Genomic DNA, 16957 nt, shown 5'->3' on the forward strand with positions numbered 1-16957 from the left:
ATGCATCCGAGCTTTATAATGGCAGTTATAGGGATCAATGAGTATGAGCTGAAGAAAGTGCTTCCATCCAAATGGCTTGAGGGTGAGTAAAGCTTGGGGTCATTTTCATTTCAAAGTGAACTAATCCTTTAACCATTACAACAACTTCCTTAGTAACTATTAATAAGCAGTAAATAAAAAAAAATATTGAGGCAAAAGTCGTAGTTAAATATGAATATGTGCTCCCCATACTAAAACGTTCACAAAATGTCTGTTAATGAAACTGTAAACTGTTTATTAATTAATGCAGGACGCATAGTAAATTTTCTCTCCTTTTTTTTTTTTTTTTTAATTATTAAATTCAAAGTTACCACTGAAAGAGTCAGTGAGACAAATATTATATTATATTATATTAATTATATTATATTATATTATATTATATTATATTATATTATATTATATTATATTATATTATATAGCTTGGTGATAATATTTGTTTTTGATGAAAAACAAGTTTTTCCTTATGTTTCCTTGTATTGATTTTGTCCCACAAACTTTCATGTCATTTTGTCAATAGACATCATACTGTTATTCATCTCATGGGGCACATCAGCCATAAAACCATAATGGCTCAGATTATAGCCATATTGCTCATTTGCACTTCTTTTTCTCATAGGCCAAGTAGGTTTAAGGGAACAGAATTTGATGGTCACATCAGTAGATAGTGGACATCTGTTTTGCTCGGGGAGCAGCGTTGGTCTTTATGTGACTAGATTATCCATTCATTAAGGAGAATATCACTGCAATGAGACCATTAAACTGGAGATGTTAAGAGACAACAGCTTGTCCCTAAGGATGTAATTTAATTCCAGATTGGGGCAGTAAAGCACCTAAATACCTGCTGCCCTTTGTTTTTCGATCAAAGTTGTTTGACTTGAGGGGATCAAGTAAGTGTTGGGTGGGGTTTAGACAGGATGGAACTGTCCAACGTGAGCCGTCCAACATGCCTCCATAAATTGGGGTCACGTCTCATGAGAAAATCAGATGTTCACTAGACCTGAGAGAGGTTAGCAGAAGATAGAGAAGACCTTAGAGAGACAGAAGGAAACGTAAGGGCAGAACAGGAGGAGCACGGACACTGAAGCCACTATGAGAAGGTTATATTCTCCTGCTGTACTGCTGCCAGTTCTGCTGCTGTGTGCTGTGTGTAGTGTGTCAGACGTACAGGCTGATGTGGGGACCGTCAAGCTGTGTGGCCGAGAGTTCATCCGTGCCGTCGTCTACACGTGTGGGGGCTCCAGGTGGAGGAGGTTCAGCAGTCCGCAGGATATGGAAGGTGAGTTTGCTATGAGACTTAAACTATAAGATTCATGCTAATTCTGAATCATCACATGCCTCTTAAATGCTGGTTTCAGTGTTGGGCTTCAGAACAATTTTAGTCACTAATGAAAATTGTTTTTTTTTTTTTATTAAATACAACTCTTTCTATAGATTGAATAAAAATAATTGTAGTTATTTATCTATTTCTAATCATATGAATCTAATCAGAGATATTCCACACATACATAAAAAGATGATTAGCATTTTGTTTTAGATGTTAATTGTTCTAAAACAATATTTGTGGAGGATATGCATACACTTTATTAATAATAATTTATTGTGTTAAATTACAGCCCTGTCATGCATGTGGAAGTTCTGTTAATTGAATTTTAATTGAATCCAGATCAAAAGGGAGAGGGATATAAATATATACACATTTACATTTGTTTACATTTATATAATAATAATAATAATATGTACTATAATTTGTAAGTGAAGTTGAAATGAAGTTTTAGAAGTATAATGACAAATATCAAAAGGGAGAGGAAAGATATTGACAAATATTGAATAATAAAATATATATATGTATGTGAATATAATGACAAATACAAACTCGAATGCATGTATTTTATATATATATATATATATATATTTATATATAACATTTTCTTTAAACACTGTTTTATAAGATTGTATGTAAATAAAACTTTACTTACTTTTGCTAATTACCAATGACCGTATGATTGTGAGTATCTAAGCATCTCTTCCTCTTTCTGACCCTTCAAGCCTGATGATATTTAACAGAACACTGCTTTAATTGTATCAGTGAGATCAAGTCTCCTCCAGTCAACAGATAAACAACGTCTGGTGATATTACATTCCCATTAGACTGACACAAGTTGAGTTAAAGCAGAAAACTCCTGTGTCATTTTCACAGTGCAGCAAACACGATCTCCTGTCTGTGGAGTCTGAGAAGATTCTCTACCTGCCATCACATCATTTGAGACCTGATTGCATGCAAATATTGAAAAAAAGGGAGGGAAAAGTTGGGAAGAGGCTTTTATTATTACAAAAGACTGTAATAATCTATAACTGATTCTAACTCAAAACTTGCAAAAAAAGTCATAAATGTTTTTAACATAACTTTATATTTTGCCTTTGTCATTCCACAGGGTTTTTTAATGGAGATCTAAGCAGCCCTGAGGATCCTAGTGAGAGTCTGGGATCTGACCTGACCAGGCGAGACCTTAATGGTTGTTGTCAGTTTGGCTGCAAGAAAAGTGACCTCACGTTGCTCTGCTGAGGACTGAACTTGCGTTTTCTATTTGTCTCACTATGTTTTCTTCCAAGTTGACTTCAGATGAATATGAACGCTTCTCTATAAAGTGTACAGTCAGTAGGAGTTCATATAACAACTTAATTTGCCAATAGATTATGCTAATTTACATAAAAAGCCTGTCTGTCTTAGATCATTCTGCTACACTTGTGCTTTAAACTGCACCATGAAAAGAGGTTGAATATCAACAATGAAATTGTGTTGAGGTGCAGAGCAGTAATTGTGGCGATTAAGTTGTTTTAATTGTAAATTGTATTTTGTGAATAAACATTAATGCAAATGCATCAAAGGTGTTTTTCCCCCTAAACCTCCAAACACTGAATCTGAAAATCATCATTATGATTTCACAATGTTATTGTCTGACTCCTTCATACGTTTTGGTAAACCAATTTGAAGCAAAGTGAGTGCAATGATATTAAAAAAAATCTATATTATATATTACATAATACAGATGAGCATTTCAGGCAGAATATATATTATATATAAATATACATACACACACACAGTAAAATCAAAATTTATTCAGACACCTTAAACATTTCATTCATTAATACAGTTTATTCACTATAGTTTAAAAAATGGTAATAAAATATGACAAGATCTCAGAGTTAAACTGTATCAGAAAAAAATAATTATGTCAGATAACACTTAAGCAAAACATGGTCAGGTCAAAGTGTCTGAATAATTTTTGGTTCCAAATTTGTATCAATTTTACTGGTAGTCCACTGTATGAAGAATTTTTGGGTATAATATGTCACAGTTTACTTTATTTTGCTATCCTCACTTACATAAATGAACTATAGTGTCCTGCACCCACTAGTAAAAATATATCAAAAATATCAAAAATGTCTGAATAATTTTTAGTTTGACTGTATATATATATATATATATATATATATATATATACACACACACACACACACACACATACTGTATGTATAACAATACAATACATCAACGTATCAGGCTTATATGTTTTATTGTTTTGGAAAGAGCAAAGTAATCTCAGATCTTTGTTAACATTTTTTGTACAAACACAGCTTGCACATGTTGCTGGGAAGAGATGATTTACAGTTACCAGACAGCGTGCATACACACACACACACACACACACACACACACACACACACGCACACACACACGCACACACGCACACACACACACGCACACGCGCGCGCACACACACACGCACACGCACACTCCCTCCTACACAGACACAACTTCACACACACACACACACACACACACACTAATGCAACTCAACTTTCACACACAGCTCCACTTACATCAAACTGACATGAGTTTTCTCACTTCTTTTGCGCATCTGAGAGACGTTTCACTTTGGACCATGTAGACATACTGATTAAGCACTACACAGAATTGAATTCATAGGTTTTTTTTTCTTTCAGCTGAGAGACTCCTAGTTGTTCTTCGATTAAACTCAGTGCAATAAAAAACCCTTTAGTTACAGTGCTCATAAAATATGCAATGCAGTGTTAACGGACGGCGACGCTCCGCTCATCCTTAACGTTAAATGTGGATGGAATCCTATGAATCACAAAGCACCAGTAATCATCTCCAAACCATCACAATGTCTACATCAGACACTCAAAGATGTAACCAACATGTTTGTTCCTGACAGTGAACATCAGAACATCTGGGAATTTAAACAGTAACACAGTGTTTTTTTGTCCTTTTCATTTTTTTTTTTCCACAAGAAACAATATTTTTCACTTTATTCATAGGTTTAAACATTTAAAAAATATGCAGCTTTTTTTCTCTTAAAGGACAATTCTGGAGATACACGTACAAACGAAAAGAAAAAAAAACAAAAACGATTTGGTCATTTAACCACTCAAGAACCTTGTCATCTCACAGAGACCGTTACCATTTGCAAAATAAAGAGGTTCTCAAGCGCAGGGACTCATGCTCAGGATACTGAGGGGAGAGGCTGGATACAAACACATCTGCGTGAATGAGAAAAGAATTTACAATGTCCAAAAGCTGACAATCCATTGTTGAACTAATAGTGCTGCTATACATAACACTGTAATAACATTAAGCATGACGCATCTAGGTAGATACAGTATCCCGTTTCATTTTTTCTTTTACATGTCACCCGACCCATATATATAGCGTAAATTTTCTGTTGCACTTGAGTTAAAAAACTTATATCTGAAATAAATTTAAAAATTATATCTTATACCTTATACTGTACACAGCTTACCCAACTACACAGATAACAAAAACTTCAAGGATCCTAAATTATGATACCATTCAAAGTCTATTCATATACAGTGTAACTTGTTTCTTTTTTTTTTATACAACAAATCATGAATAAATAAAAATAGAGTGATGTCATGTACTCTGATGTCTAACACTGTTCCCTTGGGAATAACAGAAAGGCTATTTAACAATACAAGAAAACACCAAACGGCCTTCAAGATATATATTACCCATTTAAAAGGACTTTTCTGTTGAGGAAAATCATGTTTGTGTGTGTCTATTGCAAGCAGGAGAGTTTTAAAGCAGTGGCTGACTACAAATTTCTACAAAGAGTTTCAAAAAAAAAAAAAACTATTGTTTTCCAATTAATGAACCTGACTGCACTGAGTAAATTAAAAAGAGATATTCCTGAATACGTTTTCATGACTAAATAAGCTTGAGCAATACCAAAATCTGGTGCAGACCTCTTACTACATGCAACGGTATAGCGCCATCTTGTGGCAGAGGCTCATTCCTCTTTTAGACAATCAGTTGTTTACCGCACTAATTTGCTACCTTGTTCGAAAATGTGATACTTTTTGACAAACTGAATGCATAGAGTAATAAAAACATTACATGTTCAGTATCTCTTTTAGAGAAGGATACAGAAAATTCAGGTTCAGGTAGGCACAGCCAATAACACATTGGACAGAAGTAGAGGCTAAACCTTACGAACAAACCCCAGGTCATTTAACTGCCGTAATAAAGATGTTGCAAAGTGAATACAGTTCACACATATAAGTACACTCTAAAACGTTCCACATTTTACAATGCAACTCATATAATACTGCTGGAGTGTGTGAGGTCCACCTGTATTGTACATCTACAAAGGTTTATCCATAAGGTCAGGTAGGGGTCAGGCTTGTGATCTGTCCTGTGTTTTAAATATTCAGAATTGGTCCAAAATATGCAGACTTGCATGGATCAAAGATGCCGTTTAGTTGTCTGCCATGTATTTTCCTATGGTAAAAACACAAACGTACATTTTAAATAAATGCATGCGAACTCTGGCTCTCTGGAAGATTCTAGGCCGTTGTCACTCGCATAACTCACCTGCTGCGAACCTCTTCTTGATAAGGGAAAAACGATATCCAAGGCCAACCAGTTCAATGTCACAGCCTGACAGAGTGCTGCCCTCACTGGTGAACTGCACTGCCACCGGGGCGGGTTTACTGGGACCCTCTGTTAGCTGGAAACGGGCCAGCAGGGATCCTACACCTGAAGATATGAGAAAAGAAATAGTCAACTTATTATTATTTATTATAGATAGTGTATATACACTGATATATACACTATAGTTCAAAGGTTTGAGGTCAGTAAGAAAGAAAGAAATGAATACTTTTATTCAGAGAAAGGATGCATTAAATTGATCAAAAGTTACAGTATAAACATTTATAATGTTACTAAATGATTCAGTTTCAAATAAATGGTTTTTTTTTACCTTTCTATTCATCAAAGAATCCTGAAAAAAAGTATCACAGTTTCCACAAAAATATTAAGCAGCATTGATAATAAGATGAAATTATTCTTGAGCACCGAATCAGCATATTAGAATGATTTCTGAAGGATCATGTGACACTGGAGACTAATGATTCTGAAAATTCAGCTTTGGCAACACAGTGATAAATTACATTTTAAATATATTCAAATAGAAAACAGTTATTTTAAATTGTAATATTTTTACTGTATTTTTGATCAAATAAATAAAGGCTTTGTGAGAATAAGGGACATTTAAATCTTACCGACCACAAATTTTTGAACATTAGTGTATATACAGACAAAATTGAATCATGATTCTCACCTCCATTCTCAGACTTCTGTGAAATATCAGGAATCTTCCATAAGATTCTCTGCTGTTCTGCATTCCTATAAAGATACCAATAAAAATGATTATATTATCTAAAAAGAAAGAAAAAAAAGAGAGAACTGTCAAACTGTATCTCTTCCATCACATCTAGTACTATTCATTCATAATATAATTTTTCAAACTCTCTAAAAACAAGTACAATGGACATTTTTCACATTTCCGGGGTTCTCAGAAGTGGAAGTCATCATAGTAGGTAGACAGCAAAAATCATTTTTGTATTCCATTTTCTCTAATAGCAAATGAAACATCTGTGATAGCATTTCTACAACTTTCCAAACGAGGGAAAAAATATCAAGAAATTGATTATAGCAGACAGAAAAAAAGAGAAAGATGTCAAATTTGCCATTATTCCCTCAGCTGTTGTATTAGAAAAAAAGCATTAGTTCAGCTTTTGTCATTTACTGCCAATGTAACATAACACAAAGTATAACTTTATATAATTGTGTATTATATTTAAAAAAAATGAAAATATGAAAAATTGGTAACACTTTATTTTAGGGTCTTTTAACTAGTTGCTTATTAGCTTGCATATTACTAGAATATTGGCTGTTTATTAGTACTTATTAGGCACATATTAAAGGGTTAGTTCACCAAAAATGAAAATTCTGTCATTTATTACTCACTCTTGTGTCGTTCCACATCTGTAAGACCTTCGTTCATCTTCGGAACACAAATTTAGATGTTTTTGATGAACTCAACTACCACTCCAATGTCCAGAAAGACATCATTAAAGTACTCCATGTGACTCCAGTGGCTTAAACTCAGTTTTTTGAAGCAACGTGAGTGCTTTGTTTGTGCAAAAAAACAGTAAGTTTGTTTACTTACAAAAATATTGATTGATATTTACAAAATATTATTATCCAAAGCGTGTTCGCACAACAATGCCAGCTCTCATGTGAACACAAAACGCATGCGTCGTGATGCTCTCATGAATGTGCATTGCAGATTTTTGTAAAGTAAAGTGGTCAATTATGTTTTTTTGCACAAACAAAGCACTCATGTCACTTCATAAAACTGAGTTTAAGCCACTGGACTCACATGGAGTACTTTAATGATGTCTTTTTCCTACCTTTCTGGACCTTGGAGTGGTAGTTGAGTTGGATTTCTATGGAGAGACAGAACCCTCTCAGACTTCATCAAAAAGATCTTAATTTGTGTTCCGAAGATGAACGAAGGTCTTACGGATGTGGAACGACACAACGGGTGTCAACGGAAGGGGTAAGTAACAAATTTTCATTTTTGGGTGAACTAACCCTTTAATGCCTTATTCTACATGACCATATTCTACATTCTTAATCCTACCCAATACCTAAACTTAATTACCTTACTAACTATTAATAAGCAGTAAATTAGGAGTTTACTGAGGGAAAAGTCATAGTTAATAGTGATTATGTGTTCCCCATACTAAAGTGTTACCAAAAACTTCACTAGATTTGTGATGTTGGTTACTGTGGAAACACGTCATCACAGTCTGTGAAAAGGGGCTATCATTATGCTTCATTTTCACAATGACGATTTGAGTTTTGAAGACTAGAATTCCATCAATAGAAGAATCCCTCACCAGGCAGCTGGGGGAAGCACAGCCTGCAGTTTGCTGACGCCTCCGTCCACAGGGGATGAGGAACTGAACATTGTTGAGGGCGACAGGAGTGGTCATGGCCCCACCGTTGTATTTGTAGTCTATCCTCAGATCGGTACTGGTGGGTTCACACCTCCAGCTCACTGCTAGATTTAGAGGAGTGGACTGTAGACCTTTCGGTAACACCTGATGTACATAGGGAAATTAAGTGTTAGATGACATGGCCTCATCTTCAAATATCACAAACACAATAAAACTGTACAAGGTAAATACTGATTCTATACATTTAGTTTGTTTTTAAGGACATTTTTGTTTACTCGAATACTCGTACATGATAACTAAACTGAATCAACACCAAACTGATTTTTTTTTATTTATTAATTTTTTTAGATCTGTTTTACAGCAGAATCTGAATTTGTTTCATATTTGAAATTTGCATCATTAATCGTTATTTTCCTGTTTATCACTGTGAAGCAGCTTTGAAACAGTCTGTATTGTATAAAGCCCTTTAGAAATAACTTGACTTGACTGTACTGGGTGACTACTTGACGTCCGAAGTAAAATATAGGTTCCAAAGCAAAACCAATTGAGAACGGTTTATGTAAGTTATAGGGCAAATACCTGTTGTAGATTTTTTAAAATGAAATATGACTACAGGTGCCCTTATGTCTCTGTGGTCAGTGTTGCTTTGAGGTTCTTCTCACCTGATATTTCAACATGTCTACATTGTAGTAAGTTGCCTGTGGTTTCTGCTCCGCCACCTTCTTTAAATGGGTCATCAGGTTTGGCATATTCACCCAGAACTCCTTTGAGTTTGGATTTGGCTGTGTGGTGTCACTGTAGGAAATTTGAAAGTACATTCAATCTTCATATCATACTCTACTAAAATAAACAAATGGCCATTATCTTTTCTTACTGCATCAACATGTATACTACCATTCAAAAGTTTGGGGTATGTTCTTTTAAAATGATATATTTCATTTTTACTTTATATTTTAAGGTGACATAGTTACATGTTAGATGTACTTACTGTAGTAGTAACAGTAAATTTTGCATAATTACAAGCAACTAACCCTAAACCAAACCTTAAACTTTACCCCATAGTAAGTACATGTAGTTTATTAAAGGGTTAGTTCACCCAAAAATGAACTAAATTACTCACCCGTATGTCATTCCAAACCCGTAAGACCTTCATTCATCTTCGGAACACAAATTAAGATATTTTTCATAAAATCCGATGGCTCAGTGAGGCCTGCATTGCCAGCAAGACAATTAACACTTTCAATGCCCAGAAAGCTACTAAAGACAAATTTAAAACAGACTACATGTGACTACAGTGATTAAACCTTAATGTTATGAAGCGAAGAGAATACTTTACGAATCTTTTGTTTCGAATCAGTTGTTCGGAGCGCGTATCAAACTGCCAAAGTCACGTGATTTTAGTAAACGAGGCTTTGTTATGTCATAAGTATTTTGAAATTTTAATGGTTCAATGGGGCGTGACTTTGGCAGTTTGACACAAGCTCCGAACCACTGATTCGAAACAAAAGATTTATAAAGCTTCAAAGCTTCATGAAGCAGTGTTTTGAAATCACCCATCACTAGATATTGTTGAATAAAGTCGTTATTTTGTTTTTTTGGTGCATAAAAAGTATTCTCGTCACTTCATAACATTAAGGTTGAACCACTGTAGTCACATGAACTGTTTTAAATATGTCTTTAGTAGCTTTCTGGGCATCTGAAAGTATTAATTATCTTTCTGTCAATGGAGGCCTCACTGAGCCATCAGATTTTATGAAAAATATCTTAATTTGTGTTCTGAAGATGAACAAAGGTCTTACGGGTGTGGAACGACATGAGGGTGAGTAATTAATGACAGAATTTTCATTTTTAGGTGAACTAACCCTTTAATATTACTCAGTACTTCTTTGTGTAATTACAATGTAACAACATCACCTTTAAATAAAATGTAACTGAAATGTTTCTTGAGCACCAATTCTCAGCATATTAGAATGATTTCTGAAGCTGAAAAATTCAGCTTTGCCATCACAGCAATAAATTACATTTTAAAACATGTTAAAATAGAAAAACAGTTATTTTAAACTGTAATATTTCACAATATTACAGTTTTTACCATATTTTTGATCAAATAAATGCAGCATAAGAGACTTTTTTCAAAAAACATTTACATCTTACAGACCCCAGACATTTGAGGAGCAGTGTAAAAGAATGCTTTGCAAAATCAGTAAATGATCACATCCCACAGAAAACAGAATGATATACTACCCCCCAAAACTGTTGAATCACATGAAATTAGTCATAGTGTTGTGAGTCACCCTCAGTTGACTGCAGGCAGTGCAGGAATGATTCTGAAGTGAGATCTCACCCTGAGAAGATGTGCTAAACTATACTGAAGTATTACAGACTCTCCTTCCATTACTAATTATGAAAGTCTATAAGCAATAATTCATAATACATTTCATGGCTGATGCTTAATTTGTGTGACTAATAAGGAAATGTGTAATCATCACTAATCAATCCATATGATGGGGTTTAAGGTCTGTGGAGGTTCTGTTGTAGGTGATGTTAGATCAATGTTATTACCAGCACAGTAACTGTGGGTTAGGAAGGACGTGTTCCAGACGACTGTAGTTGGTTATGCTGAAGGTTAGCACAGCGGGCGAGGGGTTATTTGCAAAATGCCGTGTGATGCCTGCTGGGAAGGACAACACCATCTCTCCGGTGATCTTCACCACACACCTTAGAGAGTGACATTATTAAACACATACATAAGTAAAGGTCTGGTGTGTGAAACAGTGTTAGAAACAGAGAGATCGATAAGACATTTTATATACTGTAATAAAGTGAATAAGAAAGAAAAACTGAAGTATAAACAGAAGAGATTAATAGAGTGAGGGAGAGAGATGACAGTTAAATACGGTTCCAATGCTTAAATGTGCTTTCAAATTAAGGCTGTGTCCAAAACAGCCGTGGCCATGTCATATTGATGTATTTATATTTGTTATGATGCTTACATTGCAAAAAGCCATTGAAGTAATTATAATTAATGTACAAGTCATAATTTAACTTATATATTTAAATGTGAGGAAGGATAACGAAATATTTAACTGACTTTAGCTAGGGTTAAAGTATTAAAACTTAATATAGTTTTTTGTTTAAGGTATACGAGTGCACTCGATAACATTGTCTACTATGGTTTCGGACACCATTACAAATGGCTGTTCTCTCAAATAGTGCCCAATTTAAGGGTATAGGGGGCGATTTCAAACACAGCCTAAGACTGCTAGACAAAAACAAAATATCAAAAGGCCAGCTGTATTATTATTTTATTTAATAATATCCCTTACTAAAATGTTCTAGGTGTGCATTTCTCAATGAGAAAAAAGGATAAATAATAATTTTGTTCTTTTTTCAAACACAAAGTAGAACTACAGAGCTAAATGTGAATCTGGTTTTGAGACATTGTGTCATACTTATTGGGGTCAGCTCCTTTGAAGTAGGCACTGACTGTCTCTGTGAAAGCTGCAGCCACAGGCAGTGTGTCCTGGGCCCCCATGGTGAGTGGACTGGGCCCTCGAGAACAGCCTGAGAGAACAAAAACACGCGCACACCACAGACTCTGAGTCAGAATGTGTTTACAGACAAAAACACAATTTCGAACAGTCACTGAGATACAACACAGAGGCAAATACATGGGTGACAAAGAATGAGAGAAATGGAAATACAAACAAATAGACAAACATAACATCTCAGTGTGAGACAATCAGCAGCTGACAAACCTAATTTCTTCATTTGTATTTTAGCAAGGCGCTTGAACCCAGACTTAAAATCTAGCACAATGCCTTCTCCAGATGAACTGCTTATTTGTCTTGACCACATTGTTAGGACTTGTCAGTAAAAGTGTACAAGTTTATTTTCTTCTTCTAAGCTTATTTTCAATGCTGAATAGGCCAATCAAGATTACTATATTTCACCTAACACATTCTCAAAGAACAGATAGCTCACTTTGGGCATACCAAACGCGATACGGAAAAGCAAAACTAGTCGCCGATGAGCGGCCTTTTTGCACCAAAAGTGAAACAAATAAACAACAGGCAAGAAAACGCAAATTTATGCCTGTTAACCAGATAACTCATTTCAAAAAAAAAAATAAATAAATAAATACAGACGTAACTAAATTCATGTAATTTACTAAAGCAAAGTCATTTGGTTGTTTATATCGTTAAATTATATCATTGAAAGTCAGCAGCAAAGACTAGCAAATGAAGCATTAAAACCATGAAGTACAGTCAAACCAAAAATTATTCAGACGTTTTTGATATTTTTGGTATATTTTTACTAGTTGGTGCAGGACACTGTAGTTCATTTATGTAAGTAAGGATAGCAAAATAAAGTAAACTGTGACATATTACCCAAAAATTCTTCATACAGCGGACTACCAGTAAAATTAATAAAAATTTGGAACCAAAAATTATTCAGACACTTTGACCTGACCATGTTTTGCTTAAGTGTTATCTGACATAATTATTTTTTTCTGACACAGTTTAACTCTGAGATCTTGTCATATTTTATTACCATTTTTTTTAAACTATAGTGAATAAACTGTATTAATGAATGAAATGTACAAGATGTCTGAATACATTTTGGTTTGACTGTATATCTGCATTATTTAATGTATTGTTTAATTATTGTTGTGACGTTTCAGTAAATAGAAAACAATCCTTAATGTACACTCTAAAAAGTGCTGGGTTGTTTCAACCCAAATGTGGGTCAAATATGGACAAACCCAGTCACTGGGTTAGATTTTTAAATTAAATTTTTAAATTAATTAAAACCAACCTGGGTTTGTCCATATTAGTGTAATTTAAGTTAAAAATTTAATTTAAAAAATTTAACCCAACGGCTAGGTTTGTCCATATTTGACCCAAATTTGGGTTGAAACAACCCAGCATCTTTTAGAATGTAAGGACACTTATATCACATTTATTTTTGCATTATAAAACAAAATACCAAACCATGTCAAAAAGTTTGTTTGATCTGCTAAAAATTATATTAGAAAAGGTACTGTAGCATTTTTAGCAGACGCAACATGGTTTGACATTTTGTTCAGACATCTGAGACATTTTTTTAGCGTGGCTTAAGTATTCAAAAGTGTCTAAATATTACTGAACAACAGTATGTTTACACAGTGATTTTAATTGTGGTAAACAATGAATCACAATCACAAGCTGATTGTTGATTTTTGAGCACAGCTGAACATCATTAAAATCCAGTTCTTCAGTATTTCTTTTTAAACACAGTTTAATACAATTTATGCTTTTCTACAGTATGTGAAGCTGTTTCTAGTCTTTTTTGAATGCTTGAATTTTAATGCAAGTCTATTAATTTGGATTTATAAGATCAACCAAGGATAAGTAAAAAGAAAAAAGAATGGAAGAGAAAAACAAAGGAAGCTGAAACAGATAGCACTCAGCTTCAATGGCATGCACCTGAAGCTGAAACACTGTGTTATGATCCAAGACCAAAGTCGAAAAGATCAAAGCAGATGAGCCACAAGAACCAGAAGACATATTAGTGACGCAGGTGAAAATATGATGGTTGTGAAAGAAAAGGAAAGCTGCCAATGACCGTAAGATGAACAGTTAAATGGCAAAGCAGATATACAGAGCAAAGCAGATGTCAAGCAAATGACAGTGATTTGATGAAGGAACGATTGCGTGAGAAAAGGGGGAGTCAGATGAGACTTGAGTGTGCACGCGCTACGTCCTTAGATATAAACCCCAACTTACCTTCAAAGGTTAAATAAAACTTGCCTCTGTCAAACCACACGAGGGAGGGCTGGTCTGTCTCTGTGTTGGAGGGGGAGGAGGTATAAGGACGGGGGGAGTGAGGAGAGGCAGGGAAGGAGAAGGGGGAGAGAAGGACAGTAGCGTGAGTCACACACAGGTCCATCATACGGCACAGTGATGGGGGCCAGGGGTCAAAGGTCAAAGATGGTCACAGTTCACTTTAGATGGGGATGACTATGATGTGTGAAACATTCACAAAAGGGCAAACAATAAAATAGTCAACCTAATTCGATCTTTGTGTAATTAGAAGTCATTTTATTTGCAGCAAGTACGAAAATAAGGTGACATACATTTGCTATTCGCTTCAGATTTATGGTTGTTATTAATAATGATGCATGTGCAAACTTTGATTTTAATGTCCATTGTCTATTATGTTGTCACTATTTGTTGGCTTGTTCGACAGCTGAGAAGTGACTATTTTGAGAGCTGGGAGATTCAGAGAGTACAAAATTATATTCTATCAAATACTCTAACATTCTGATTTATTTACATATAATATCATCAGATGAAAGCCGAAGATGATTTGAGCTGCTTAGAAATTAAAGCCTCTAAATTCAAGGATGATGTTAAACAGCTTATTCTTAAACTTTTGAAGGAATAGATAATCCAAAATGGAATGTTCTGTCATATTTACTCACTCGACATTTTAAACCTGTATACTGTCATTTTTTCTCTAAAAAGCACCATTGCATTTACATTTATTAAGCAGATGCTGGTATCCGAAGCAACTTGACAAAGTATCATAGCAGTAGTCCATATGACTTCTGCACTATATTCCAAGTCTTCTGAAGCCATGCAATAGCTTTGTTTTGTTATTCGTGAATTAATTGTTCTTGATTCTTGCTTGAGAGGAAGATTATCAGCAAATAGTGGCTTACATTTCAGTCTGTTCCTCACACAACCTTATATCAACACATACATTTATGGTGCTTTAATATAGTTTTTTGTCATTTCAGTGTGTACTTTTGTTCTATGGAAGAAATAATGGCAAAGGGGTTTAGAACAACATAATGACAGATTTTCGTTTTTGGGTAAACTATTTCTTTTAAAATAAGTATTTAAGAAGTGCTTTTGGTTATGTACAATATGAACCTAATAATCTACAGTTTGTGTTTTGTTATCCGCATGTATAGGTCTATTTCTTCATATCTCATATGTGAGTGGGAGAAGGTCACTGCAGTAAGGATGATGGGCAACAGGGGGCAGTAATGGGTGACAAGAAGGAAAAGCAAATGAGGGCTTCTTCTACTGTGCTGGAGAGTGGTAATACAACTTTAGACAAAACCAGGACCAGGACTATGAATGAAGTGAAGATCACTTAAGCAATGAGAAGATGTGAGTTGTACAATAATGCTGAGCATTTCAATGTGTTATCTTGAACTGTTAAATTGATGTTTTAATCAGTGGAGTAGCGTCTGGGTGTGCACATGCATATGGGCCCGGACGGATTGGGGGCCCGCAGCGTGGGGCCAATCCCCTTTATCTCAGAATGTCCTACCTGGAATAGCATAATAGAAGACTAACTGAATTTGGACTTGGAAACTACATTTTCGCATATTGCAACCCAGGAAGATGTACACAGTTAATGATTAACATCTGCTTTTAAGCAAATAAAATGAATCAATGAGTCAAAGTTCTTACATTATAGTATTAAAAAAACGGTTTTGGCAATTTGGAGAGAGAGATAGAACACAGTAAAACCCAGTAATTAAATTGCATTATTCATTTTTGACAATCAAATAATTGTGAAGATAAAGGTAGTCTTGTAATTTCGCATCGGGCACTTTATGGTAAGAGATATCAAGTCGGAATATCCCACATTTGAATTTTAATTAAATGCAGCATAGGATGTTGAAGATAAAATTTAAAGATGTGAATTTCACCTGTGAGGACTACATTTACGTGGCAGTAAAGCTCGACCTTTGTAACATGACGATGTTAGAAATGCTTTTTCCCAGGTGCAACATCTGAGAGCTCTCCACTCAAACTTATGTGGCGGCAGGCATACTGATCAGCACTGCTGCCACTTGGGCCAAATTCCAGACCGCACTTCAAACACTGAGAGGATGTGTGTGTGTCTCATCTGTTCAAGCAGGATGGTGGTGCTCTGAGTTTTCTAAAGAGTCTACAGCCAGACAGATGCTTTTCAGGGACTAAAAGATTCATCTGTTCCTGGTTCTTGATGTCAGTGCGGATGTAAGATGTGGGGTGTTGTGTATGTGATACAGGAGGAGAAGTCTCTAACATGCATGATGATCTAAACAGACACATCATCTTTCATGGATGTGAAGAGCAAAATATGACAGAAAAAAATCAGAAATGGATATAAAAGTAAATTCTGTGGCAAATAGTGTTTGAGTGTAACCAACATGAGAAAAGTAGAGTAAAAAAAAAAAACCTTTTAAAATAAGTGCTAAAATGCCAAACAGTCTTAGGTGAATTAGGAACATTCTGGGTTATTTACAACCTATTGTATATGTACTGGTGAAAAAAAGATCACCATGAATGAGCTATGCTCTGACAACTGACATTATGAGTAATGTAACCATTTGTTACATTGTTGAATCAGTGGTCTCCATCCCATCCATTAAATCAGGAGGGTTTCATAGCGTACCTGCTGGAACGTCTGTCCGTCTCTCAAAGTTGGGAAGTTTGTCTACAAAAGCGTCATCTTCTGACATCAGACAATTACGTCAGCCCAAAAGACAGGACAAGAAAGACGACAAAACACAAACAAAAAA

General features: G+C 35.0%; 1 protein-coding gene and 1 long non-coding RNA gene across 2 annotated transcripts in view; one reads left to right on the plus strand and one right to left on the minus strand.

The window, feature by feature from the left end:
* Window positions 1-681: 681 nt before the first annotated feature.
* On the plus strand, window positions 682-2919 carry LOC127514402 (uncharacterized). Its single transcript, XR_007930627.1, has 2 exons — window positions 682-1315; window positions 2472-2919. It is a non-coding gene; the product is annotated as an uncharacterized LOC127514402 (long non-coding RNA).
* Window positions 2920-3597: 678 nt separating this feature from the next.
* sgip1a (SH3GL interacting endocytic adaptor 1a) overlaps window positions 3598-16957 on the minus strand; it is a 60709-nt gene continuing 47349 nt past the window's right edge. The window contains 9 exon segments of the mRNA XM_051896303.1: window positions 3598-5860; window positions 5954-6118; window positions 6702-6766; window positions 8329-8381; window positions 8383-8532; window positions 9051-9183; window positions 10951-11106; window positions 11841-11952; window positions 16831-16890. Of these exon segments, the coding sequence (XP_051752263.1) occupies window positions 5838-5860; window positions 5954-6118; window positions 6702-6766; window positions 8329-8381; window positions 8383-8532; window positions 9051-9183; window positions 10951-11106; window positions 11841-11952; window positions 16831-16890 (917 nt within the window). The 3' untranslated portion in view covers window positions 3598-5837.

Source organism: Ctenopharyngodon idella, chromosome 6, assembly GCF_019924925.1.
Source record: "Ctenopharyngodon idella isolate HZGC_01 chromosome 6, HZGC01, whole genome shotgun sequence".
Lineage (NCBI taxonomy): Eukaryota > Metazoa > Chordata > Actinopteri > Cypriniformes > Xenocyprididae > Ctenopharyngodon > Ctenopharyngodon idella.